Source organism: Rhinolophus ferrumequinum, chromosome 14, assembly GCF_004115265.2.
Source record: "Rhinolophus ferrumequinum isolate MPI-CBG mRhiFer1 chromosome 14, mRhiFer1_v1.p, whole genome shotgun sequence".
NCBI classification, from domain to species: Eukaryota; Metazoa; Chordata; class Mammalia; order Chiroptera; family Rhinolophidae; genus Rhinolophus; species Rhinolophus ferrumequinum.
The window spans coordinates 57,624,979-57,652,924 of NC_046297.1; the positions used below are offsets into that span (position 1 = coordinate 57,624,979).

At 38.8% G+C, this 27,946-nt stretch overlaps 1 protein-coding gene across 1 annotated transcript in view; it reads left to right on the forward strand.

The window, feature by feature from the left end:
* COLEC10 (collectin subfamily member 10) overlaps window positions 1-26,690 on the forward strand; it is a 35,354-nt gene extending 8,664 nt beyond the window's left edge. Inside the window, exons 2-6 of the mRNA XM_033126115.1 lie at window positions 12,475-12,546; window positions 13,899-13,970; window positions 22,599-22,652; window positions 24,021-24,116; window positions 26,004-26,690. Coding sequence (XP_032982006.1) covers window positions 12,475-12,546; window positions 13,899-13,970; window positions 22,599-22,652; window positions 24,021-24,116; window positions 26,004-26,395 — 686 coding nt within the window. The 3' untranslated portion in view covers window positions 26,396-26,690. The remainder of the gene's footprint in view (window positions 1-12,474; window positions 12,547-13,898; window positions 13,971-22,598; window positions 22,653-24,020; window positions 24,117-26,003) is intronic.
* Window positions 26,691-27,946: the final 1,256 nt, after the last annotated feature.

The window sequence follows — 27,946 nt, forward strand, 5'->3', positions numbered from 1 at the left end:
TCACCCTAGCCCTTGAAGAGCAAGGCTAGACGATGCCACCAACGATCTTGGGGCAAAGCCAGTACTAGACCATAGACACAGGCCAGATCCACGGAAACAAAGCTCACAGAGAGTGTTCAATGCAAGGGATGTGACCGGCTTCCCTAGATTGGAGTACGTCTTCAGTGATATTTCAGTTTTCAAAGTAAAATGGGCTCAAAGTTTTGATTAACTTGCATATATGTATATATATATATATATATATATGGTCTTCTCATGATCAAGAGAACCAATGCCATGTTGTTATTATTCTAATGGGGCCTGACCATACTAATACGGACTTTCTCTTGCTCCCTCTTCCTGATTCTATAATATTTTAAGTTTGAACAGATAGATGAGTGGATGCAAAACTAAAATTTCCAGCACTTACAGCTGCCAAGGTGGTCCTGCACCTTCCTGTCAGGCTTTATTAGTGGGAACTGAATTTCCCAAAGGGTATCATACCACTGCCTGTTCTGTCAGATCTATCTTCCTGTCTTACATTTTGGAATTAGAAGTATGGGAGGGGTGGGAGGTGAGGGCACAGGACTCTGCAATGTCAAGAACCATCATTCATGCAACAAAGTTATTGAGCAGTTTTGTGATCAGTAGAGACTGAGTCTTGGAGCAGGGGTGTCCCGTGAAAGAGGAGCTAAGTGTTATCCTACCTTTTTTTAGGTAAATAGGATCGATCTTTTAATCAGGTAAGAGCACAGAATGATTTTCCCTATTCTACTAGCTCCAATGGCTTCAAAGTAAGTAGAAACTCCATACACTCTGTTAATCTCTTTTTCATTGTACCTTGGGATTTCTTTTTGCTTTTCTTTTTCTCTTTTTGCTTTTCGGTTTTCATAGCTGTTTTGTAGAAGCTGTGAGATTCTATCAGGTCTGACCAGCCAAATGACAGTTTAAACAGAGGAGCCAATGGACGTTTTGGGGGAGAAGGATATAATTAGATTTGTTTTTCTGTCAGATAAATCTCTTGGCAGAGTTGAAGGTAGACTAAAGGATGTGAGAAGCTCCTGGTGGGACTTGAATTAAAAACAAGAGATGAATTTGGGCTGTTGGGATAGGGAGGGGCGTTGTGGAAGAGAAACATTTCAGAAGCAGACCTGTGTTTGAGCTGCATAGGGGCATTCAGATGGAAAAGTCTGGTGGGCAGTTGGAAGTAGGGATCATAAATATTCCTTAGGCATTTCTTTTCCACGAAAGCCACTCACACGACTCACAGTTTTTAGATGTGCCATTTGGTGACAGTCGTCCGGGAGGACACTGCCTTCTCACAGTGTTGGGGTGTCCATGGGTCGGACTGCTGGGGCGTGTAATTGCAGTGATTACTTACACTTCATAACAACACGACTCTTTTCTTTAAATTTGTTTTTACCGCACTTCATCCTGAAAGGAATTTGACACAGAATATTGTGTTACACCTATAGACTATTATAAACATTTCAATGCCAGAAGCACAAGTCTCGGGAAGCAAAACTATGCATCAGCCAGAAGTTGCCAGGTCTGCACTAAAAGAGGCATTGCCTCCCCGTGGCTTCTGCTCTTTATCGCTCCACTTCCAAGTGACGAGAAACTCTAGGTGGCCTATTGGTGTCGTCATGTGGTATTTCTAGAGTGTTCACTGCCTTCCGGTCACCCCTCGTCCCTTCATCTGCATTATCACCTGTGTTCCTCTCAACAACTCCGGGAGGGAGAGATTTCACCATGCTGCTTTTCTGATGAGGAAACCGAGGCTTAAAGGATTTAAGTGGCGTACGAAGGTGTCCCAGCCAGTGAGTGATGGAGCCAGGACTTGGACTAAGCACTTGGATCCCAGATCCCGTGCTCCTAAGCGCTGCATTGTTTTGCAGAAGCGTGCCACTCCGTCCTGATGGATGGATGTTTTCCTTGCATTTGTTTCCACTGATTTGGCTACGAATGATAGGTGACGGCAGAAGAAAACCTGCCCAACAAACCTTACTGTTGTATTTTTCATTAAGTACAATGTTAGTTGTTTTCTCTTCTTCTTCTTCCTTGTTGCTCAGACATGCAGTGACTGCAAAAGACTTGCAGGTCCCAAGTGGTAATTCTTTTTAAACCAAATAAACCTGAAGACAGAGAGTAGGTGCTTTGTAACTCAAATGGGAAAGATTGTAGGATGCTTGAAATCCTCCCTTTATTTTACTTATTTATTTATTTACTTTTTTGCTAGTTTATTCAGGGACAAGCTGAAGGGCAAATGAAGTTCGTGGGTTCATGAAGTTAATCCCAATCTATCTCCTTACAGATTGATGGGGCACAGATAAGGGATTGGTTGGCATCACAGTCATACACATTAACGACCTGGCTTGGGCCATAGTAAGCACCTGATAAATCTTAGCTGTTATCATTATTGACAGTGATATTATTGTTGGGTAAATGAATCACAGTGGAGCTCCTTACAGATTGTATTTCCTTGCATTTGTTTAGCGCATTGGTATTGAAAAAGCACTTTCATTTTATTTTCTTATTTGATATGTTATCTCGTCATTGGAGGGCAGAGCAGTATACATGAATAAAAGCCAAGGCTTTTCACCCCTATGCCATTGATCTTTCCAAAGGCTTGTTAGCCTCCTATAAAACACACAGCAATTTCCCTTTAGTAACACTCACGGCATTTTTAAGACCTTACTTGGTGCCTCCCTCCCACCAAGCTTCTAGGCTTAGATCATGTCTTGTCTGAGCTAGTGCTGTGTCTCTAGCACCTATTACAAGACTTAATAGCTAGTAGAAACTCAATAAATATTTGTTGAGGGAATGAATGAGTGAGCAAATTGTGGGGTTTTGAACAGCTCTCGAGAATCAACTGTAAAATATCTGCCCTTATCACAAGGAACTTACACTCCAACTGGTTGACATGAATACAAAAATTACATACCAATACATTTTGAAATAATACTTCAAGGTATCCATTAGAAAAGCAGTAACAAGGAACCATATGATGAATTCCCAAGTAAATAATTCTGTCCAAAAGTTCAGAGAATTTAGAATTTGACTTGAGACAAGATTCGTGGGTAGGATGTAGAAGGGGGAAAAAAGGACATAGTTCTTTTATATTATTTATGATTTATTTTTTAATTTCAAGAGTATTTCATGCTTGTTGTAACACATAGCATATGTAAATATGTACAAAATATATACAGAGACAAAGCTAATGATCTCACTTTTTACTATGACCTTCCTTTTCTGGACCCACTTCTCCCATGTAACCATCATTAATAGCTTGCTATTAATACTTATTTCTATATTTATTCTGCTTATTTATTCCTTGTTCTAAATGGGATCATATGCAGATGATTCTCCAAGAGACATTCTACATAGTATAACATGGAACTCACTTCTTATCCAAAAGTCTCTCTCTAACTCATCTCATTATTTTTAGTAGCTGCATAATGTTCCTTGTTGTATTTTCATCAGTCCCATGATGACAAACTTTCAGATTGTTTATGGCTTTTGTTTTTGCCACTACAAACATTCTCATATATACATTTGTTCTTACAGTTATTCCTGTATAATAGATTCCCTAAAATAGAATGTGTGGATTTTTTATTTTAATCATATTGACAGATTATTTTCCAGAAATATGGTAGCAATTTACATTGATAAAACCAGTGATTGAATGTTTTTTGTATGTATACGTCATCGTTGGATGCAATTAGTCTTTTAAAATTATTTCTAAATCTGATGGCAAACTATGACATAAACATTTACATATATACATATTTTTCTGATTAATAGTGAGCCTCTGGGCATTTTTTATCTATCATTTATTGTTTATATTTGTATATCATCTTTTACTTACTTTATTGTCTTTTTTGCAAAGCAATTTGCAAAAGCTCTTTGCATATTAAGAATATTAATAATTTTTATGTCTTAGCATTTGTTTTTTTCCCTTGTCTATCATATATTTGTAAACTTTATACAAAGGGTGCTAAAACAATGTATACACATTTTAAGAAAGGAAAAAACTGTGTTCAAATTGTAATACTCAATATATACCAAAACAAAAGATGAATACAAGTCACGTTTGACTTCTGCAATTATAAGAGGTGCTCAAAGTGGTTACTGTCAGTGTAATTTTAGTACAGTTTTTTCCTTTCTTAAAACGTGTACATATATTTTTTGGCACCCTCTGTATATTTACATGGCATCTTGTATCATATAAATTTTTTTTTTTAATTCCTCATATCGTCACATATATCTATCTTTTCTTTTATGACTTCTGTTTTGGATTTTTTTCCCCTCTGAGGAGATGAATTTCAAAAGGACAGAAGAGCATACACCTTTTAATGGAGGCATGAATTGAAAAGACATTTTAATGAACAATGAATAAACAAGTTGGATAGGACTAGAAGGTTATGCAGGTCAGTGTCAGAAAATAATGCCAGAAAATTCCATGGAAGCCAATCTGCGAAGGTCCAAATACTGGACTAATTAGTTTTGACTTGGTCTGTAAACATAGAAGAACTGCTGAAATGTTTCAAATGGGGCAGATTTATATGAAAATATGATTTTATAAAGATGAGTTTGCAAGATGGTATGGAAAAGTGAAGTTCAGATCCAAGGAAACCAATATTTCAGCAGTTGTTTATTGAACAAATACTATTGTAGGCACTTGGAATCACCAGTGGATAAAATACCATGAAGACCACTATGGATCACGTGCAAGGGGCAGGGTTTGGAGTATGAGGACTAGAAAAGGTAAAGGAAAGGAAGTGTGGATAGGAGGAAAAAGAAAAGATGGATGTGAGGAATAAATAAGAATGAAGATGGGAATGAGGAAGGATGAACAGCCAAAACCAATTTGGATATTGACGCTGGGAGATTAGAGCATGACAGTGATTTTGATAAACACAGGCAAATTAGAAGAGGAAATAAAAAATATGGGGTGGAGGGAGCAGTGGAGACAGAGCTTTGTGTGTGTGCTTGAGCTCCCTTCCTAGATTATAAGCCATCACCACAGATGTCCCAGCAGTCTGAAGTCAATTCATTAATCAGCCATTATTGAGAATGACATTTCAATCAATTACTAATTTATTTGACTATATTGTCATTAATCTCACCTTTATTCATCTTGTCTTTAAGAATGCCATTCCTTTTATTTTGAAAACCTCTATTGAGAAAGCACCTACTGCATCTCACACCCTGTGCCAAGTGCTAGGGATGCAGAGAAAATAACATGTCATCCCTGACCTGCCCCATCATCTATGACTCCATGGGGTGGATGCTGTGAAGTGTGAGGGGAGTTCCCTTCAGAGAATGAGATCAATCCTGACTGTTGAAGAGGGAGATGGACATGGGGACATGAAAGTCTGTACTCAGAAGACTCCTGGGTAGAGAAGGTGACACAGAGCTGGACCTATAGGGTGCATGGAATTCGACAGAAGATTAAAATCCACAGGAACTTTTATTGGGGAGACCACCTTAGCCTGCTCTAATAGAATGGCAGATTTGTATTTTAGCTTGTTTTCTACTTACCTTGAGATATAAGTTTATTGTGGTGGGCCCAATGCAAGGGACCCCATTTACTTCTTCCTGAGAAAGAACAGGAAGAGTTATAGGTGTAGGCAGGTAAAGGGAAGGGTTTCCTTCTTTATGCTCACGTAATAACTACTCTTCCAACATTTAGCACAGTAACTATGTGCTTACATGCCCATGTGCTCCAGAGGTTTGGATCCCCTCGTAGCCAGGCCCTTATTCTCCTGATCAGTGTCTTATAGTTATATTTGTAAGGAAGCTTACGTTTGCCAGTGAAAAAAAAAAAAACTCAAACCAAACTTAAAGTGGGTAATCAAACAAACAAACCAAGGAGGGAAGGGGAGTTTACAGACTCACTTAACAGAGAGGGAATCAAGCTGAGCTGTATCCAGGCTCGAGTGATGTGTTCAGGCGTCCGTCTTCACACCTGGGTTCTGCGTGCCTCTGTAATGACGGCATGTTAAAGACAGTTCACCCTTTATGGCGATTCAGTTACTTCAATAACAGTCTATCCTTTCTGCCACTCCTGCAGAAAGAGCAAGTCTCCATTTTTAAAGGTTACAACTGCTTGAGTTACTGAGGAGACTTACCTGCCAGTTGAGACTCATGAGCTTTTACTGCTGAACCAATTACATGTGGTTCAACCCACATGGACTGAGAATGAGCAAGTATGGTTTCCTATGGAAAACTGTGGTACTGTTATCAGAAGCACAGGTAGAGGGTACCAGGTAGGCGACAGCAATAGATGCCCACCATCTACTCACTATTTAGTGGATCAGTGAGGGCACGCTTGATGCAAGAGGCTGTTGTGTGAATGTTGCCATCCATAATATCATTTAATCTTCAATTAACTCCATGAGAAAAGTATAAGTATCTCAATTTTCAGGATAGAAAATTGAAGAAGAGAGAGTAATTATTTTAGTTTAAGATTTAAAAGCTGTTAAGTAGAGATTTAAGATTTGACCCTAGGGCTCTGTGGCTATGAATTTGTTTGCTAGGGCTGGCATAACAAAATACCACAAATGGGTGGCTTTAACAACAAAAATGTATTGTCTTACAGTCTTGGAGCCTGGAAGTTCAAGGTCAAATAGTCAGTAGATTTGGTCTCTTAGCTAAGACCTCTCTCCTTGGCTTGCAGAGGGCTGTCTTCTCACTGTGTCTTCACGTGGCCTTTTCAGGGATGTGTGCACACATCCCTTGTGTTCCTTTGTATGTCTAAATTTACTCTTCTCATAAGGACCCCAGCCAGATTGAATTAGGACTGCCCTAACAACGACAGTTTACCTTAATCATCTCTTTATAAGCCTTGTCTCCAAATACAGTCACATTCTGAAGTACAGGGCGTTAGGGCTTCGCCATGTGAGTTTTGGAAGGGAGGGCACAATTCAACCCATAAAAGACTACAAGACTCCTGTTTTACCCATTGCTCCAAGCTTCAGGAAACTTGAACGAGTGTCCTGTCACTCATTCAAGCCGAATAGACGTATGGTCCTGAAGGCTGAGTCCCTTAGCAAATTGCAGCTTGGTTCAGAGCTGCTCTGTTCCACATAAGATTGTCCCTGGGACAGCTTTTCTCCTTAAAGGCATGCAGTTTCCAACGGACTAAGATGAACTTGGTTCTTTGATAACCATATTCCTACTGTAGGATTGGCATTTACAGTATCTGTGAATGTGCAAATATTTTTTCTGTTTATGAGAAGTGTATTGTTGACTGTTCTTAAGCAAGGTTGGCCAAGGTCTGGATCTTCCTTGTCCTAGATAAGCTGCCTCTCCCTGCCATTTCCATCACAAAGCCATTAAAATGAATTAAAGTACCATGTGTCTCAGAGTAAGGAGAGAACCCTCATTTGGGAGACTTTAGAATAGGTAGATACTCTAGTTATTTCCAGTTATAGTTAAAACAGAGACATTGAGAGGTTAACTATCACACCTGAGTTCACAAAGCTGGAAAGTGGTATGAGTAGGACTGGTCCTCTGCATCCGTAAGAGTGAATGAAGTCCATGGGCTTCCTCAGTGTACCGTCTCAGATTTTCAGCAACTACTGTCTTCGGTGAATGACCAATGGAAATTTGCCTTATTCCAACCACTGTGACCATGGCAGTTTCTTGATGCATAGTGGTCCTTTCCGAAGAGAAAGTGGAATTATTTGTCATGATTTGTTTTCAAAGAGCCTAGGTGTACTGCTCTGAATGTCTGCTTTTCTTTCCTGGTGCTCTCCTCTTTTTTATTAGATTATATACGGTACCGCAGTAGGGGCTCAAGATAAGAGAGATCACAGAATTCTGTGAAGGTGACTTTAGCAAACCCTACAGCCCATTAAAAAGTAAGATTGCCACCATGCTATTATATTTACAGGGGACTGTTATTGTCTTTTAGAGACACTTGCTGAAATATTTAAGGAAGATTTGTCATGCTGCCTATAATTTACTTTTTAAAACAGATCAGTAAAAATAAACACGAAGCAAGGACAACCTGTTAATTGTTAAATTTCAGTAACGGGTGTATACGTATTCCATCTATCTTTGTGTGAGAATTTTCATAGTAAACAGTAAAAACAGAAACAAAAAACACAAAGTAGAAAAGTAAGTAATGATTATAGGATCAAGATCGAGGTACTGAATACAAAGGAAGGTTCAAAAGAGAAGTCATTTCTGGTAATAACGATTATGACAGTGATCATGTTATTGAATCCTCCCTTCTGTTCTCAGTAAAACAAGAACAGACGAGTTTCTCAAGCCAAGCACTGTGCTGAGCACTTTTCCTGTATTGTCTCCTTCACACCAGCCCTATGCAGCACTGATGATTTTCAATCTGTGTATGAAGAAAACCAAGAGTCAGAGAAATGAAATGACTTGCTCGGAGCTCTCTTCCCCAATGCAGTGCCCTCCTTTCTCCTTCAGGAGAGCTATGAGGAAGCCACTGAGTCGACAGAATTCAGGACGAATGGGGAGACAGGGGAAGGCACACAAAGGGACAGGTAAACTGGGTGAATGGAGAGAAGGCAAATAGCAGCAGGTCCCAGGGAGGCCTGGATATCTGAGTGAAATGTGGAGGTTGTGGTTGGGGAAGAAAAAGCACCGGGAGGTGATCCAACTGTATGACCTTGCTAGTGTATCTGGCATGTATGAGAGGTCCAGGGTGTGATTTACATGGCTATTGGAATTTCCAATAGGATGCAATTGGCATATACGGAAAAGAGGTGTAAGTAGGGAAAGATATACTGGAAGCAGGAGTCTGGCCTCATAAATAAGGATACCGCCCAGCTATCCCACTCCGTTCTAAAGCTGATCAGAAGGATTGCTGACCACTTCCCCACAGTCTGTAAGACGATTTTGGCAGTGGGAAAAGCAAATTTTCTTTAGTGTTTCCAAAACCAATTTACTAATTTTTTAACAATTGCTTTCTTTGAGCAGGAGGTACTGACCTAGGTTCAGCTATTTCATCTCAAACTAGAGTTTAATTTTAAAAGAGTTTTTGCTTGTTGGGGAAAAAAGAGAAATCCTGCCTAAGAAAAATTGGTCAACTGTGTGCTGTACTGGAATTCAGTTGGAGAGCTGATCACAGCAAGCTGGTGGCCTGGGGTGCCGAAACAAACCATTGCTGTAAAATTGAAATGAATTCATCTCAGCTGATAGCTTTTTATTTAATTTTAAAATGTAAGTGGCTATTTTGAAAAGAAAGAAAGGAAGTCTAAATTGCCCTACTAATCCCATGAAATACTGTCAAGAGGATAAAAGCAGACGACTGTGAGCCATGTGGGGGATCCTTCCCAAAGCTTGCTTTTATACCTCTCTTCTGTTTTCATTAAAGCAAGTCCCAAAGATCAAATGAACCCTGGACCCAAGCTGATGGCAAGGGCACACGTTGTTTACTTCATCTCTGCCAGCAGCCCGCTCAGCACTAGGCTGGGATGCAGGCACGCAGGTCAGAAGAAGAAGAAGAATCCTATTTTCACCCACCCAGGTCTCCATCAGGAGCCACCAGGGAACATCAGATGATTAAGTCACTCATCTGACCGCCTCCAGTGAGATACTTGCTTGCAAACGAGTGGGAAAACTCATAGGAAGGGGGAGAAGGAATAATGTACCAATAATTCACAGGCATGTGGCTGGATGATTCACACGGTGCTTAACACACATGCCTGCCTTTGAACTTGCCTTCTGGTGAGCAGGCCATACCTTTTCGGCCCCATTGTACACAGTAGGAATCCCAAACCCAGAAATGTTAAGAGCCAGATTTGTTCCCAATCATACAGCTTGTTCAGAACGTGGGCTTTGAAGGCGAGTGCCCCAGTTTGAATCCTGGCTTTATTACTTAGGAACTATGTGACCCTGGGAAATCACTTAACCTCTCTTTGACCCCATTTTCTCATCTGTAAAATGGAGCTAAGAATAGTATCCATCTCAATGGTTGTCGTGGGGATCAAACGATAGGATGTGTGTCAAGTCTTAGGAACACTTTGGCCTATAGTACTCAATCAATGCTATCATTACGTTTGTAAAATGTCTTATGGCTCACAAAACACGCGTGTATCCAGTTCAACTATATTTATTAAGTACCGGAGCCAAACACTGCTAAATTCTGGGGATGCTGGAATAAATCACTTATGACCTCAGCCATCCCAAGGACGCAAGGATAGCACAGATAAACACTCACTCAGTATAAAGTGGTATTTTAAACAACGATGGTAATTGGAAGGAGAATTTAGCCTGGCCAGAGAGTGTTAGAGAGGGCTTCTTGAAGGAAAATATTTTTCTTTATTAAAACCCTCTGAAAAAACGGTATTATTTTGTCCAGTCTACAAATGCGTGAAACAAGGCTCAAAAAAGATCAAGGACTTCCCAAAGCCCCTCAGCTGGTAAGTGTTGAAACTGCCTCAAGGATACATCCCCTGTGAATTAAGTCATAGCGATAATAAGCTGTGTTTTTTTTTTTTTCTTCCCCACTATTTTTCTTGTTTAACAGGTAACAAAAACTATCATTCTTTGTGCATCTCCTTTTTTGCCCTGAAAAATGTGGCACAGTGCCAAGTTCTCTACAATCCACAGTCAACAGAAGTCTGAGCTGGAAGGGACAACATTTAGCTGTAGGGTTCTGCAGGGGCAGAGACATGCATGTTGTTGAATATTAGTTCTGCCACACACAAGCTCTATGACAACAGGCAAGCAACTGAACCTCATTGATTCTCAGTTTTCCCACATTAAAAATAATGGAGCAGTATTTTTCACCTCCTAGAATTGCTGTGATGATTACATTAGCACAGTACTTGGCACACATAATTGCTCGATAAACAGTCACTATTAACTTTAGCTAGAGAAATGCCACCTAGTCTACCCACTTCACCCCTTTTGTCTGATGACACAAATCATCTGCGCAGTCTACTTTGAAAGCCTTTCTCAGGAGATTCTAGAACTTCACATGTGAAATGTTCTAATGCTTGACCAATCCCACAACCCAGAAATCCAACCCTTCCATACACTGCTGATGCTTTCCTTTATAATATTAACATTCTGCTCTCTGGAATGGAGAGAGAGAGAGAGAGAGAGAGAGAGAGAGAGAGAGAGAGAGAGAGAGAGAGAGAGAGAGAGATCAGTTGTGCTTTTTCTGGATACATAAATGAACATCTCAACTTTCTCTCTCCCAAACTATCTAATCCCAAGAACTTAATTTTTGTCTTGAGAAGTCCTTTATTTACTTGTTTCCTTTCGTGGGGAGGAACAGGACTCCCCATGTCCTGAGGTTGCTTTGGTGATAAAGCAGGTAGCTGGTCATAATATTGTGCGGGTTGTTTTCTTTATTTTCAAAGCATGTTCACATGCTTACTTGTTGATCCTAAAACAACTGAGGGAGGTAGAAAAGGCAGGCATTATCACCAGGTAAAAGATGAGGCAACTTCAGGGAAACGGAGGAAATAAAAATAGTCACCATTGCTAATAACTGATTAGGTCCCAGGTCTTTGATGGACGTTATGTTATGTGAACTTCTTAAGAGCCCTCTCTAATAGGTGTTATCAGTTTATTTTGTAGGAGAGGAAAATGAGACTCAGAAAGGGAATTTGCATATCCAACTTTCTCCAGATAGTAAGTGGTAGAGCTGAATCTCAAGTCCAGGTCTGTCTTACTCCAAAGCCAATAAGTTCAATCACGAACTTTTAAAGATTTGCTCAACCCATCAGTAGTTACCGTGACATTAAAATCAGAGCTCCTGATTTACAATCCAGGGCACCTTTCCTTAAACCACTCATTGAGTCCTTCTTAATTGCATGAGGGGCTAGAGGAGACCCCCCCTTTCACAAAGACAGTCGCTCTCACACAGAACTGCTTTACGGCTGTCCGATTGCTAGCTAGTCCTCTGTTCATAGTTTCCTGGTACCTGCCTATAATTTGGGGGTTCCCAAGCATGCAGTCAGAGAGTAATAAATTTATATAACTATTATATATATAATTTTAAAATAATATAACATGATTTTATATATAATCGATACTATTTTATATTATGTATTTATATTAAAATAATAAAACATATATTTATAATATATGATTTATATATAAACAATATATTCATATTAACCATTACATGCATGTCTATATATAGTACATTTATATACTACATGTATATCGATGTATATACATGTAAATGCTTCCAGAATTGGCCAGATTATCCAGCAAGAATATAAATTTGTCAGTCCAAACAAACTTCTCAGGGATTCACCAGCAGGGTATTTCTTTAAACACAAAGTTGAATGTGGAGAAACATGAAAGAGAAAAGATACTGGGAGTTTGTCTTCTTCCCCTGCATGTCCCATCCATGTGGACCCATATACAGACTCACATGGATGTAAGGCAAGCTGAGCCGAAGGATGGATTCAAACCATGTTCACCTTATCCTGGGGAGTATGTGCTTACTTTACTATTTGAGCTGCTTCACTCTTTTATTTTCCATTTCACAAGGAGATGGTGGTGAAAAAGGAGAGCCAGGAGAGGAAGGAAAGCTTGGCAAAGTGGGACGCATGGGGCCGAAAGGTAGGTAAATGGATATGGAATTGACAGTATAATGTTAGAATGGCTCTTCTCTCCCTGCTGGACTTGCCCTAGAAATGAGCTGCTTTCATAACACTCTCCGCTCTAAAGATGTATGAAATGTATTTCAGATATGAATTCACTCGCCACCAGAGAGTTCTTATGAGATCATGTCAACAAGACTCAAGACACATTCCTCAAGTTTCATCCTTTGGGGTGGCTTGAGCGGGACACCCTGGGAGCTCCAGGAATATCTAAGAGACTGAATATCTAGGTCCCTGGGAATATCTAAGAAACTGAATTTTAGAAACGCAGCTGTGTTCCTAGTGGTGTGTCCCTTCAGAAGACACTGCTGGGCAACTCTTTTTGGCTGGCCTAGAGCTTAAGGAGGAACAGAAAGCATTGTGTGGTCCTTTGACTTACCTTTCTTCAAGGTCTGGTGGGGTATGGGAAGAGTAGGGGCAAATAAGATGAGAATAACACAAACGCTATTAAGGAATATTGTTACTCACAAAACCAAAAGTCCCACCGATACATAGCTTCTGGATTGAGATGTGTACGCGTGTCTCTTCCAAGGACGAGAAGTATTCCCTGCCAACTGTTACAAGGTGGTGGCCCTGGACCACGGATTTTAAAATCTTCAGTAATTTAAAGAGAGAAAAATACTCATCTTTGAGACCTCAATTTGAGAAATGCGATTTAAAATTTTTTTATATTATAAATATGTACATACGATAGTCGACAAATCTGTAAAATCAATTGCAAAATTATCACAAAAATAGAGCTTTATAACTGGCAAATGTTTTTTAGATATTCATGGAAAAAAACAATTAATAAAAATTTTGGAGCAACTTAGTGATTCCTGATGATATTTTTTTGGATGAGAACTCAGTGAGACAATATTTGATGGTGCTTTGATCGCTAGGTTTTATAACAGTACATTCCCTCCCCCTTTTTAAAGTGGCTAAGATAGTCAAATATGGTTTTAACATAGAGAAGAAATGGAATCCTGAAATGAAGCTGAAATGGAACAGAATTAGAATAAAATGCAAGAATTCTTCCATTCAGCCCCTTCTCTGGTCTTTAGATTAAACACAGTCCTTTTAGATATTTTGCATCGGTAAGCATTTTAATATCATCAGGTTCAGGACTGTCATACTCACCCACATTTTAATTTTAATGCATCCATTAAAATGCTATTAAAATAGATAATATAGCACAAGATGTAGATTACATACCACGGATAGAAGAATGCACTTTTTGGTATTTCCTTCAAGTGGATATTATATATTAGCCACATCTTTAAGGGGAAGATAAAATGTTAGGATATAAAGATGATATGCTTTCCTTTTCAGGAATTAAGGGAGAACTGGGTGATATAGGAGACCAAGGCAGCATTGGCAAGACCGGGCCCTTTGGCAAGAAAGGTAAGCCACCTTTTGCTATTCTCCAACAGCAATGTAAAGCAAGTTGCGCATACCTTTGATATATTTGAAAGGTCTGTGTTGTAAAAATGAGTACTTTTCTTTCTTTTAAAACATGAGTATTATCTTTCTATCTTGACTGTTTCGTTCCTATGTAAGCAATATGTCATAACGCCTTGAGCAAAATTAAATAGAAATATAGGGACAGAGTCAAATCTGAAGTTCTCATAGTCTATATTGCACTCTGTCCTGGAATCTACTGGTTGTAATTCTTGATCCAATTAAAATGGGTGTCATCAACATCAAGTCAGTTCAGCAGTAGAAAACAACTGTTCATAAAACTCAAGGTAGCAGAGGACAGACAGTATAATGTTCTTTCTTAATTTGAGTGGAATAATAGTTACCTGTTTGGGATCTATTAACAGGACGGGAACTTGAAATAGACATACGCACATCCTTTTGTTTTCAGTCATATCCTGATCCTGTACATAATTACTGCTTCGTTATTATAAAATAAAGGTAGTTGCCTTTTTATTACCTAAGCACTCTCTCCCTATCCTCTCATAAAGCCCTACAATGGTAATCGGTTCTAATTGCTTCTGATACTCAGTGGTTTCCACAGGCATTGTTCCACTGGGTTTGAAGATACAAAGCTGAACGAGAATCAAATTTCTATGCAAGAAACTCACAGACTATTTAGGAAGGTAGGACTTTCTCAGAAAGAATTATGATACTGAATAACTAAATGATTGCTATAGCAACCCTGTGGACGAGTAGACAAGCTTGGTAAGAAGAACTGACCTAGATCTCGAAGGATAGTAGCATGGTTATGGAATTGGGGAAAAGACGTGTGAGGGAGATGCAAGAGATACGTGGGCAAAGGTACAGACCAGGGGTAACTCAGCGCCATCGGTAGCAGGATTCTGCAGGCTTGTAGTACCCACTGGCCTTCCATAGGTGCTTGAGCCACTGCATAATTAAACATGTGCCTAATAGTGACCAGCAGTGTTTTCCTGTAAGCAGGCTGACAGATGCGGTCCGACCTGAGGCCGTGGCCCCTCTCCTCGCATCCTGTAGCTCAGTACTTCTGCTCTCCAGCTCCCTACTCTTTTTCAACTTATTCCTTTGAGAAATTTCCTTTGGCCTGCCTAGGAGGGCAGAGACAGAAGGCAGTGCCACTGCAAAGAAACTGCTATGCTAATTTTTGATCTGGTAGCTTATGGTCTATTCACCTGTGGTTGAAACCATCGTAGCTGAGGAAGAGCTCATGTATTCTCAGAGTACATGGGTCCTGATTTACCACGAAGCTAATGAAGCTTTGGCTTCAGAGACCCACACTTGTGTGGGTCCCTTCCAAGACCGAGAAGAAGGAGACTTAGCAATAGGAGCACGTGTCTTGGCAAAATTTGGAAAGTAAGGCATTTTAACCTCAACTGGTTAAAATAGTGCCTCTCCACATTTTAAAAAAACTATTGCCATCCCAAGAAGTCTTTTTAGACATATTGGCCCCCTAACACATTTTTAGATATATTTTTCCTAATTGCCCCCCACCCATGAAATTCTAATACCACCCATGGGCTAGATATACTTGTTATGTATTGTGTGTATGTTTATGATTTATATATTAAAAAGAGTAAGATTTTTTCCCTTCTCAAGAACTGACTTTTGCGTCCTTGAAGTGATAACTTTCCTCACAGAGAATGCACAGGTCAAGACTACTGTCTCCTTCTGTTTCACTTTCTCTTAATCTTACTTCTTGTATCAGGTGGTTTTTGGAGTGGACACAAGTATTTGGGGAAACAGATAAAAAGAACTTGAGTGGGGGGAGTATTTCATTTGCACTTAATGGAATATGTTTATGCAGCATGCAGTTACTTCCATGTACACTTAACAATTCCAATGTGGGAATAGCTTCAAAAAATACTCCTACCATTTACCGTCCAGATCTATCCCAAGTAATAACGAAAAAGTGCAGGGGCAGAGGTCAGCTCTTCATAAGATTGTGTCCTGAGCCATCCAGCATAAGAAATGTGTGGATTGTGGAAAAGAAGCAAGGTTTGAAATGTACAGAGCCAGAGCTGGTCTGTAGAAAATTTTTCCAAATCTAACAGCTCATCTATGAAAAAAACTTTACAGAAGTATTCTTAAATTTGACGGTATTTTTAATTTACCTTCATCATCAACAACAAGTGGTAAGGAAGAAAGAAACATCTTACAATATTAATAATAAAAGCAAAATTCAGATTTCTGCTACAGGCCATGAGAGATTCTCCTTCACTAATCCTGCTAAGAATGAATAGCTGAGTCAGAAAAAAAACAAAAAAAACAAAACACAAAAACATGTTTGCAGTCATAGAGGGATGCCAAATTGAATAGGACTTTAAGGTCCATAAACTGGAGAAGGGGACCACTCTCAGGTAAGTTATACATCCTGTACTTACTACTTTTCCTCTCAAGTCATTCACCAATTCATAAGAAAGGAAGCACTAAGAGACTGAAGCAGAGATTGAAGCAGAAAGTTGCTCAACCTGAATATTCAACACCTGCCGAAAAAGACTGGCCTTCGAAAATGCCACTCTTTCCTTATTTCAAAAATAAAAAATTTCAGTTAGAACTTCAGAAATTCTGAAACACACTTAATGAAACATATACGCATTCATGTTAAAAAAAAAATCCCAGTAAACTAGAAATAGAGCGAAACACATTTAATATGAAAAGGAAAATGAACCACAACAAAAGACTCTCTAAAAACCATAATAATGAAATACTGACCATTTCTCTCCTGAGATTGGGAAGGAGGTGAGTGCAGCCCTCATCACCAGTTCTAATCAACGTTATAGAATTTCTAGCCAGAGCAAAAAAGCAAGAACAAGAGATAAAACTCATAACAATTGGAAATGAGAAAATAAGAGTCATTATTTGCAGATGACATGATCGCATGCCCAGAAAATACAAAAGACTCTACAGATTAGCCGTTTGTAGTGCTAAATTTGTTAGACAGCTTAATTTACAAAAATAAATTTTGTTTCTACATACCAGAAACAAGTTTTAAATGCAATAAAAAATATGCCATTTGTTATAGCACCAAAATTATAAAATATCTAGGACTATAGCCAAAAAAATAAAAATAAATAAATAAAATGCGTAAGCCCTCTACAACAAATACTACATGATGAGAGAAATTAAGGAATATTTAAGGAAATAGAGGTAAAACTACATTCATGATTGGAAGACTCAAAATTGTTAAGGTGTCAATTTTCCCTAAATGGAACTATGGATGCAATGCTGTCTCAGTCAACATCCCAGAAGCAGTTCCCTTGAAATGTAATAAGCCAATTCAAAATTTACGTGGAAATGAAAAGGACCGATAAAACCTAAGACAATCTTGAAAAAGAAAAACAAAGCTGGAAGACTTAAATCACTGAATGTAAACATTTATTATAAAATTACAACTATGAAGATAGTGTTGATTTAGTACAGAGATAAACAGATCAATGGAAATGATTACAGCATGCAGAAACAGACTCCCAAACTTGATTTATGCAAAGTTGACATTACTTTGCAATGGAAAATGATGAGCCTATCAATAAATAGTGCTAAGCCAATTGGATATTCATGAACACAGTCATATATATGCACCCCATAATTAAAATGGTATGCTGTTTAGCGAATTTTGTCATGTATTTGTCTACTTTGAAAATGTAGTGATTTGTTTTTATTTCTTTTCTTATAATAAGTATTTATTTTAACAAACACTTTTCCATTTGCAACTTGGTATTATTTTTCTTAAAGAGGGCTCCTCAAATTGTATAAGCTTCAGATAAAGTTCATCATGGATGTGCTCTTGACCATCAGCTTCATTGAACAATTGATGAAAGGGATGGAAAAGTAGCCAAAAAGTGGGATGTTGGACTTTAAGATTTCTGAGATGCAGCCATGGTAGATGAAGTATTGCCCTGGAATAGGCAGAAGTGAACAGGGAGAATAAGTCACTGCCCGAAACACATCCAAAACTTTAAAACTTCGTTTTTCAATGAGTTATCCTAAATGTTACGTTTTCAATGTGTCAAATCTAGATGTGTCAAATCTAGATGAGGCTCCAACTAGGCGAATTGGAAGCAACGATCTTGAACCAAGTCTTAATCCTTCCGTAGGGTGGGAGGGTGGTAGACACAGAGACAGGGAAGGGTCAAGAGACCTAGTACCGTGTTTCCCCGAAAATAAGACCTAGCCGGACAATCAGCTCTAATGCGTTTTTTGGAGCAAAAATTAATATAATACCCAGTCTTATTTTACTACAATATAAGACCTGGTAATATAATGTAATATAATATAATAATATAATATAATATAATATAATATAATATAATATAATATAATATAATATAATATAATATAACATGGGTCTTATATTAACTTTTGCTCCAAAAGACGCAGTAGAGCTGATTGTCCAGCTAGGTCTATTTTGAGGGAAATATGGTATGACTTTCTCAGCCTCAGAGAGGATGAACTTCCACAAATATTGGAAAAGTAAGTGTGGCAACGATAAAGTAAACTAACCTTAACTTCTTCAGGACAATTCCTCATTCACACTCACGTACATATATACCTACTGCCTACCTCTATTACTTTATTCATTGTCATGGCTTATTAGCTTGTCTGTTTCACGCTACAGACTATGAACTTCTAAAGGGAACAAGTCAATAAAAGATTTTGAGTCTGTTTGTTTAAATAAATATAAGCTGTATGTGGGTATCCTACTTTTTATCATTTTATCCCAATGCCTATTGTATAATAGAAACTTTCTAAACGTTTGTTGCATTGAGGATGGAAAAAATGAATCGTAAGTATATTCTTTCCTATGATGTAGCCCTCTTTTCTACTGTTTATTTCTTTAAGCACCACTTTCCCTGATCATCAATTTCTACCATTGACTAAGATTTCTTTCTCCTCCAGAGATATGCCATCAAAATTTATGAGCATGTCCTGGAATTTCAAAAAAATGGAGGTTCAGTGATCTGGCTCACCTGGATTAATTTCATTTTTAATCTGTACTCTGAAATTTATTGTCCTCATTTTGTCAATGGCCCTTCTAAATTTTCCAGTGACTCAGATTAATCTCAACTTTCTGGACTGACCTTAATGCTGTCACTTGCATGGACAAGGTAGATTTCTGGATGTCAAGATTTCATTTTACAAGTAAGGAAGAATAATTTAGTATAGGTAAATTCAATCTCATAGCACAATAAATGTTTTTACTTAAGTCAGTAATCCTTTTACAGTGAAAGCATCATGTTTTTTTGTTTATTTGTTTGTTTACATGCAACCTCTAATTCCTCAACCTTAAGACAGTTATTACAAACATGTTCCTACTCGTGGGCCAAGATAAGCGTTTGTGTATAGCTTTAAACCAGAATTTGTTTGGAGGAAATAGACATTATAAGCTCACATTCTCCATCACCTGGCTCAGTACTTGGTATGTTTTCCTTTGTCATAACTTGATTTAGGAGGCGGAAGCTAAGATTGGTTGCTCATCCTCTATGAGTTAAGTATACAGATAATTCCACGACAACATAACATTATCTACTCTATCCTCCTATGATCTTAGGATTTTAGGAGCTATTATTTCTGTTTTAAAAGTGAAGACATGGAGACTTAAAGAAATTAAGTAACCGTCTGTGTTTAGCTAGTAAGTAACAGAGCCAGGATTCAAGTCCTGGCTTTTCAGATTTCCATGGTCTTTCGCTCTACCACACCGCTTGGACTTTTTTCCATCTGTAAAAAAGGGAAAAATATTCGTCTCAGCATACTGGGAAGTGGTAACAGGCCTTACATCGTCTCAGGTTTTAAAAAAAACAACAACAACAACAGCTAATTGTCAATTCAAGAATCTGTTTCCCATGCTATTAAGATCCAGCTAAAGGCTGTATCTCTTCCATGAAATCTCTTACTCAGATCCACAACCATCGTTGCCTTTTCCAAATACCTACCCGGCATTTTCTTTATTTCACTCTGTTAATACATGATTGTGTCACATCTCCTTGACCCCTTATGTGTGCTTTGTTTTCCTCAAAAATCCATCATTTTCCCAAAGCACATATTCCATTTATGCTTCTTTTATATCCATCCTTGGACTTAGCCCAGAACTAGGATCATAGCAAAATTAGAATCAATTTTCAGACGAGCTCATGTTGAATTGAAAGGATTTACATATAAAGAAATAACTGTTTTGAAATAATTAAAATACTAAACTATATTCATATGATCTTTTAAGTCCGTTTAGGGTTTAGTGGTGATAAGGACTGGTATTCCTTTCAACATCAATAACAGTTTTCAATAAAATTTTTTTCTTCATCAAATCATTGGTTATCTCCTTTGGGAAGCACCATGAATTGGGGCATCAGAATGATTGGTTTTCAGTATCAAGAGTGCCACTGAATTTCTGGATGTCCTTGAGCAACTTATTTTGCCTCTCGGATTCTCAATTTCTTTGATGATAGAATAAAGAATGACTGTACCTAGCCCCTTGGATTTAATACTATGATACTATGATACTATGTTAATATCTTTAAAGTATCCAGAACAGTACTTGGCAAATGATTAGCATGAAGAAAAAAAATCTATATTCCCTTTTTCACTAATGTATTCTCAAAATCTATTCTTATCTTTTTTCCATTTATATATAAGGGATGAGGAATTTGCAGGACACAACTTAGGTGTGAGTAGATCAATCGTCCTTATCAGGGTGGTCAGTGTATTTCCATGCTTTTTTTCCCAACTGTACCTCTGCTGTACATAATCTCTTACCTTGCTGCTATTGTCACCTGCTAAAGTTTTCATAACCAAGCTCGAACGTTACCTCCACAGGAAAGCCTTCCTTCATCCTTCCCTCTAAAGCACTATCTCTTCTAGCTCCCTCCCAGAGTACATTATCTCTGTTCAAGGTTTTTCTTACAATATTTATAGCATTCTATTGTCATAGTTTTCACCATTGCCTCATTTCATCCAAGTATAAGACCTGAGATGTCCCCTAGCATACTTAAACTGCACTCTGGCTTTCAAAGACCCTCTCCTTCTGTTTGGGGAGCTCGTGAATGTCTAACCTTACCTGGGTCCATTTGGAAAAGCTCAGCAAATCCTTGGGACCTGAGCAGGCACGCCCTTCTGGATGATCAACAGTCAATACGTACGGGACTCTTAATAAAAAGCTCTCAGCAAAACTGTCCAATGTCACAGTTACTAGTGACATGTGATTTTGGAGTCCTTGAAATATGGCTAGTCCAAACGGAGATGGTCTGTCAGTGTCAAATATATATCAAATTCTGGAGACCTAATACCAGAAAAGGAATGGAAAATATCCCATTAATATTTTTTATATTGATTAGTTGTTGAAATGACAATATGGTAGATATATTGGGTTAAATAAAATATACTTTGAAAACTTTCTTAAAAAACACTCAGCAGACAGTGATGAAGAGACTAGCTAATGGGCAGGCACCACAGGACACCCTATGGGCTTTGGAGAGGCTCCCAGTTTATTCCCTGTTGGTGGTAAAGGATGGGGTTAGGTAGAACGTCAATGCTGACTCTGTTCCCCCCCACACTGCCCCCCTCAGGTCATGTACCCAATTCATGGCCACACCAAACTCCTACTGGGTAAGCCACATACGCTTTTCTAGCCCAAGTAAACTTCAGCCTGTATTTATCCTTCCTGAGTTCTTTCTTTTTCTGTTTGCAGATCACCAGTGAAGCATCAACTATTCTACTTCTTCTTTGATTCTCAAGAACTTCAGCCAAACATTTTCTCTTATAAATCAGAATGGACTTCAAGAGTTTATTTTGAAGTTTTTTAAAAAAATCAACATTTCTTTTTCTCTCTCTTTTAATAATTCTAATTCTCTGAGAGTTATTATGCTTCTCACTGAATGAGAAAATGGTCACATACAAAGAAGCAGAAGGGAAAATTATCAAGGTTGATATTTCAGTACAATATATCTGACACGACTTTATATTAGAGATTTTTGCAAACATCACATCTCTTCTAAAAATGAGTCAATGCTTTCAAGTCAGAAGTTTTATCCTGTCTCTTTTGATAACCTCTCAAAGTACCAATCCTTTTGTCTTGCATAGAGGAAGTAAATAGTAAATATTTGTTGAATTAAATTGAAAATGCACAATACATATTTTTGAAAATCTAAGGAAAAAGCCACATGAAAAAATGTGGGTGCATAATAAATACACAAGCACTGCAACATTGATAAGTTGATCCATACTCATATGTACAAAATAATGGTACTTTTAAAATTAAAAAAAAAAAAGCATACTGAGAATTGTATTAGCCTTGCTCAGAAGGCCACATTATAAACACGTTATTAAGGTAAGCGACACAAATTAAAATGTTTCTTCCTACTGAAATTTTACATTCGATCTAAATCATTTATGACTTGTTTGAGTTGTGCAGCCAACTCAAAATCAAATTATTTATGTAAAACCATGGCATATTAGTTAGAGATATTGCAAATGAAATTTAAAAACTGTGTCCTCTGATTTTAGGTGTCTAAGATATCGTCTGTCTGAAATGATTCCCCATTTTATGTAATTGTTCTTTTTGTGGCTATTATTTTTATTCAGGAGACAAAGGGGAAAAGGGTTTGCCCGGGATTCCTGGAGGAAAAGGCAAAGCAGGTATGGTTGCTAATTGTTCTCCTTAATTTCTGGCATGATTCTAAAGGTATTCATCTTAAAAATTGATCTTTTTTTTTTTTTTAATGAAAAAGCAAGAACGTTTTCGATGTGCTTAAATTTATTTTTCTCAGAGTAGAGGGAAGGGAAGTTTCCTCAGGATTTGCTGGTGACTTTCCAAGCTCTGGGGAAGGGGATGATGGCACATTCCATCTCCGTCATACTTTCTGTGAGGAAGTAAACCCAGCCCTCACTCTCTTCAACCAGGAGGAAAATCCACCGCAACAGGACTGTGTCAGCACGCCTTACATTCCACCGGCATCTCAACCTAATACTGGCCAGTCCTTGGCCAGAAGCAAACTGGCCGGTTCCAGAAAGTCCCCATGGTTACAGAAGATTCCTTCAGGGACCAGGGAGAGTCTCCCCAAGTACCGAAAGAGAGTTTTATCTCCAGTGCTGTATGCAAAGAAAGAAAATTGTTTTGGGGGGCTTCAGTTGTTTCTATCTACAGGGATACAGTGAAGACTAATTCAAAGAACTGTTTTAAATTCCTTATATGTAAATGAGAATATAGAGACATAAAGCCACATTTTTCTCCCTTTGGCTAGTAAACTCCTTTTACTTTTCAACTACCTAAGGAAAAAAACAAACAGAAAATGTTTACACGAAGCATCCATTAAGTAGAAAGAACAGAATCATTTGAATTTCACATCATTTTCCTTACAGTTCCGTCTCTGTCACAGTATCAGTCGGTAGTCGAAAAGGTAAAGGAACAAAAGGGAATGAATGGCAGGGATTAAAATCATAGTTAACCCATAAATGGAATAACTGGCTCTTGAGATTGTGAGTTGGATCTATGAACAAGATTTAAACTTAGTCTTTCGACATTCAAGTACACTCCAAACGAATCATCACAATTAACATTTGATTTCATCATGAAAGGTTTGTCCTGTCCTGGGAAAGTTGTGTGAGCCAGTGACCAGTGCACTAACAGAAGAGAAGACTGGCTAGGAACACGTCTTAAGAAAGCTGTAAAGGTTTTAGTCTGAGACCGGGGCAATCACGCCCTGCACTCAACAAAAATGCCAAATGGTCCTCCATACCATTGCAGTGGTTTGTCACATTTACTCTTCTTTTTAAAAATATGGCTTAGCACTGTTTTAAGTCATTTAAAATATTTTAAAAGACATTCTCTGAATTCCTACCGACAATGTAAATTGGAAACTTTGTTTTAAATAAAAAATTACAAATAGAGCCACTCACAGGGAAACACAGCCAGACTAGAATAATATAGAAAGTATTGGGAAGAGAGCAAGGGCTTCTTTCTGCGTGTGTTTTCAACCTGAATTCACAGCTTTTGTCATTGAAAAGGTACTGTCTGTGATTGTGGGAGATACCGAAAAGTTGTTGGGCAATTGGATATTAGTGTTGCTCGCCTCAAGACATCTATGAAGTTCGTCAAGAATGGTGAATATATTCTCTTTTGCTTTGTGCTATTTATGTATCCATTTAGTGTCCTTCAACATTCCAATTCTAATATTCCTAGCCGGAAATACCTCCTCACAAAGGGTAGGGCAAAGAATTATGGGACAGTGTCACCTGTGTAAAAGTCTCTCAAAACGCTAATTATCCACTCCGACTCCAGGACACTTCAGGTCCATTGCATGCATTCATACATATTGCACTCACTGTGTGTAGAAAAAGTTACACTCTGAAGAGAGGGGAATGAATGGTGAAAAGGGCAGAGTTTGGCAAGTCCTGCTTTAAGAATAAAAAGGGACAGAAAGAGTCAGAGTGAGCAGCTCAAAAAATAGAAGTAATAAATGAAAACTATAGCTACTTTCTTGAGTACTGGGAATAATAATAATAATTATGATGTATGTGCTGTGATCAAACCGAAGCTTAGCGAGATTGCCTTATGCATAGATACAGAGCTAGTGCACTGTGTGGAACAGGTATTTGAATTACAGGTGTCACTAATTCCTGCACCCTCAGTCCCTATCAATAGGGACATTATGTGTTTCTCTCAATTTTGCAACTTTCGATTTGTGTTATCCCTTGTCTATCTCCCCATTACCGTCAACAATAAAGTGCTTGAAGTGGGGCTTACGTGTTCCCTTCTGAGACAGTATGAATGAGGGAACTGCTGTAGTTACTGTTACAATTGGTTCCATTTTGTTATACTTTTATTTATCACAATGCAGCTCTATGTTTGTTGTATGTTATTGGAAGCTCACAGATGCCATCTTGTGTTCATCTTCATCTTGTACTACTAGAAGCCCAGGAAATGCTTGATATTAACTCAGTGCCCTAATTATAGTTCTGGTTATAACCTGCACACAAGATGCTATCTCTGGCATGACTTGGACTCGCAAGGATTAAACCAGACCCCAGAGCTTCAACACAGAGCAATAATTCTTAACATTTGAGTGGTCACATATTTCCTGGTGAATTTTAATTTATGAACCCTAAAAAGTATAATATATGTAGACACCCAGAAGCCTACAACATGTGTACCATATTATGAGCTCACAATTATTCTGAGTCCCCAGTGCTATCTTGAAGTGTACTTGGTCGACTTCATGTACCTGGAGTGAAGTATAGACAATCTCAATTGACATACATGTTCACAGCCCAGGCACCAAGTGAGAAAACTTCTGAATTATTCCCCTATCAGTTCAATAAGCTTTTATCATCCCTTGCAATGTTAAACCCATCAAGGATACAGAGTGACAAAGACATGGTCATTGTCCCCAAGATGCTCGCCATTTAGTAGAAGAGCTATACAATTAGATGAGGATGTGTTGAGTGCTGTGAAGTGAAAGAAGCCGTGGAAACATAGGGGACAAGAGTCTCTGATGTCTGTTCAGCGTTGGAAAGCCTCCTATAGGAGAAAACTCTCCCACTGAGATCTAAAGGATGAATAGGAGTTTGCCAGGTAGAGAAGCAGTGGCAAGCATTTCGAGGCAAATGTATGATGTGGAAAAGAGAAGGCCATGTTCATGGGGTTGGAAGTACGACAAAAGTATAAGCTAGGATGGGAAAAATAGTCTGAGATGAGCTGGGTGGCAGTTCATATTTATAACAAGTCTTTGTCAAAATAACTCTCTGCTTCAAAGTTGTATGGGAAGTTAAAGAGGAATGGCAGGGAGGACAAATGGTAGGAATTTGTTCTCCATTTGATAACTAGAAAATATCAAAGCAGTGCTTACCTCCTAATAGGGCCTTGTGAAAATATTACTGAATATGGAATACATGAATTTAAATCTGGCCAAAAAATAGAAGTAATAAAATAGACTTGCCTTTTCTCTTTTTGAGACACATAATCATACTCTTCTTTCCCTCTCTGCAAAGTCATAGCAGGAATTAGGGAAACTGAAGAGAAATTCTACTACATCGTGCAGGAGGAAAAGAACTACAGGGACTCCCTGACCCACTGTCGGATCCGGGGTGGAATGCTCGCCATGCCAAAGGACGAAGCCGCCAACACGCTCATCGCCGACTATGTCGCCAAGAGTGGCTTCTTCCGGGTCTTCATCGGGGTGAATGACCTTGAGAGGGAGGGGCAGTATGTGTTCACGGACAACACCCCACTGCAGAACTACAGCAACTGGAAGGAGGGAGAGCCCAGCGACCCCTATGGCCACGAGGACTGTGTGGAAATGCTGAGTTCAGGCCGATGGAATGACACAGAGTGCCATCTTACCATGTACTTTGTCTGTGAGTTTGTCAAGAAGAAAAAGTAACTCCCCTCATACTACACATTTGTAATTCCCTGTGACTACCGTTGCAGTTCTTTTTATCCATCCTTTTCTTCCTAGCTACACTAAATTTGTTCTGACTCAGGGCAAGTAGGAAATGCTAAACTGAGGTTTGGAATCTCCATCGCCATGCTCGCCTGTGTCGATTTTGAACGTTTTCATGCATGGTACATTACTAAGCCAATAGCTCACCAAGTTACAGGGGTCCTGAGAGAGAGTTTGAGTCACTGGTTGTGTGGGAGGTGGTTGTCTGTGTCTCAAATAAAATGTTCTCCTGGCATTTGCTCTGCCTCCTCTCCCTGGAGCCCTAACTCACTCTCCATCCAGCCCAGTGGGTAATTGGACGGTTGGTTGGTGATGATTAGGATAACTGGCCTCAGCCAAAGTCAGACACACAGGACGGCCTTCTGTTAGAAACGTCATGATATTACCTGTCTTTGAATCCAAGATCCCCAGTTCTTTGACCAGTCACCCACGATAGCCATAGCCACACTTGCAAGGTCCTCTCGTTCTCACATACAGACACTTCAACCCCAGCCTCTCCAAGAGGAACTTCTAGCCCGTTGACCTATTCCAGACCATATGGAATTACATAGATTCCTCTTGTGTTTCTAACCTATAATCTTCACTGAAGAACAAGTGGTTACCTTGGCCCCCTTTCTGTAGGCCCACACCTTAATCTCAGGCCCCCAGATATTTAGCTGTGTGGTTTGTGGAGAAGGGAACTTTAGAAATTAAAAAGAAAAAGACAGGGTTTGTTCCGAAACAATATTACTTACAATTCTCCTGCTAAATGGCCCCCTGCTATTCCTATGGCTCCATTTTCCCTTATCTTAGGCTCGCCCACATCAACTTTCCTCCCTTAGGCATGGGGAATGAGGGACGGGGTTTATGAAACCTTCAGAAAATTCTAGAAGCTTCAAGGTGCTACCAACGTATCACACTCATGGTTACATTTCCAGGGAGACACTTCACTCTCCCTACTCTCCATAACTGACTGTTGTAAGAACCCCATACCAGAGATGCCCTTTCTAGCACTCTGACATCACAGGAATGTGTCAGGAGTGGAGTTTAGAACATGCCTAGGACTCATATTTACCAAGCTGGTGAAATTCTACTTTGAACTGCAGCTCACATCTCTAAGCAGCTTCCATTTGGAATTTAAAAATAAACAGTTCAACAAAACTCTAGATTATCCCATTTTAAACTGCTGTTCCAGTTATAGTTTGTGACAGATGATTAGACTGCTTAAAATGCTGGCAAAATGGTTAATAAACTTAGAGAAACAGATCAACAACATATGTTCACCTTAAGCCATCTGTTCATGATTTCACCCATGACTAACTGGTTAGGAGATAGGATTTAATTAGGTATTTCTGTGGGTTTAATGAGGGTCACAAACTCAAGTACTACATGGGCCATCCAGATGACATAAATAAATGAAGCGGAACAGGTGGGGATCCTAGTACACTGAAAACAGCTTGCCCATCTAAAGGAACCAGCTGCTCCTCAGTGGCTGCTAATTTTGCCATCCAG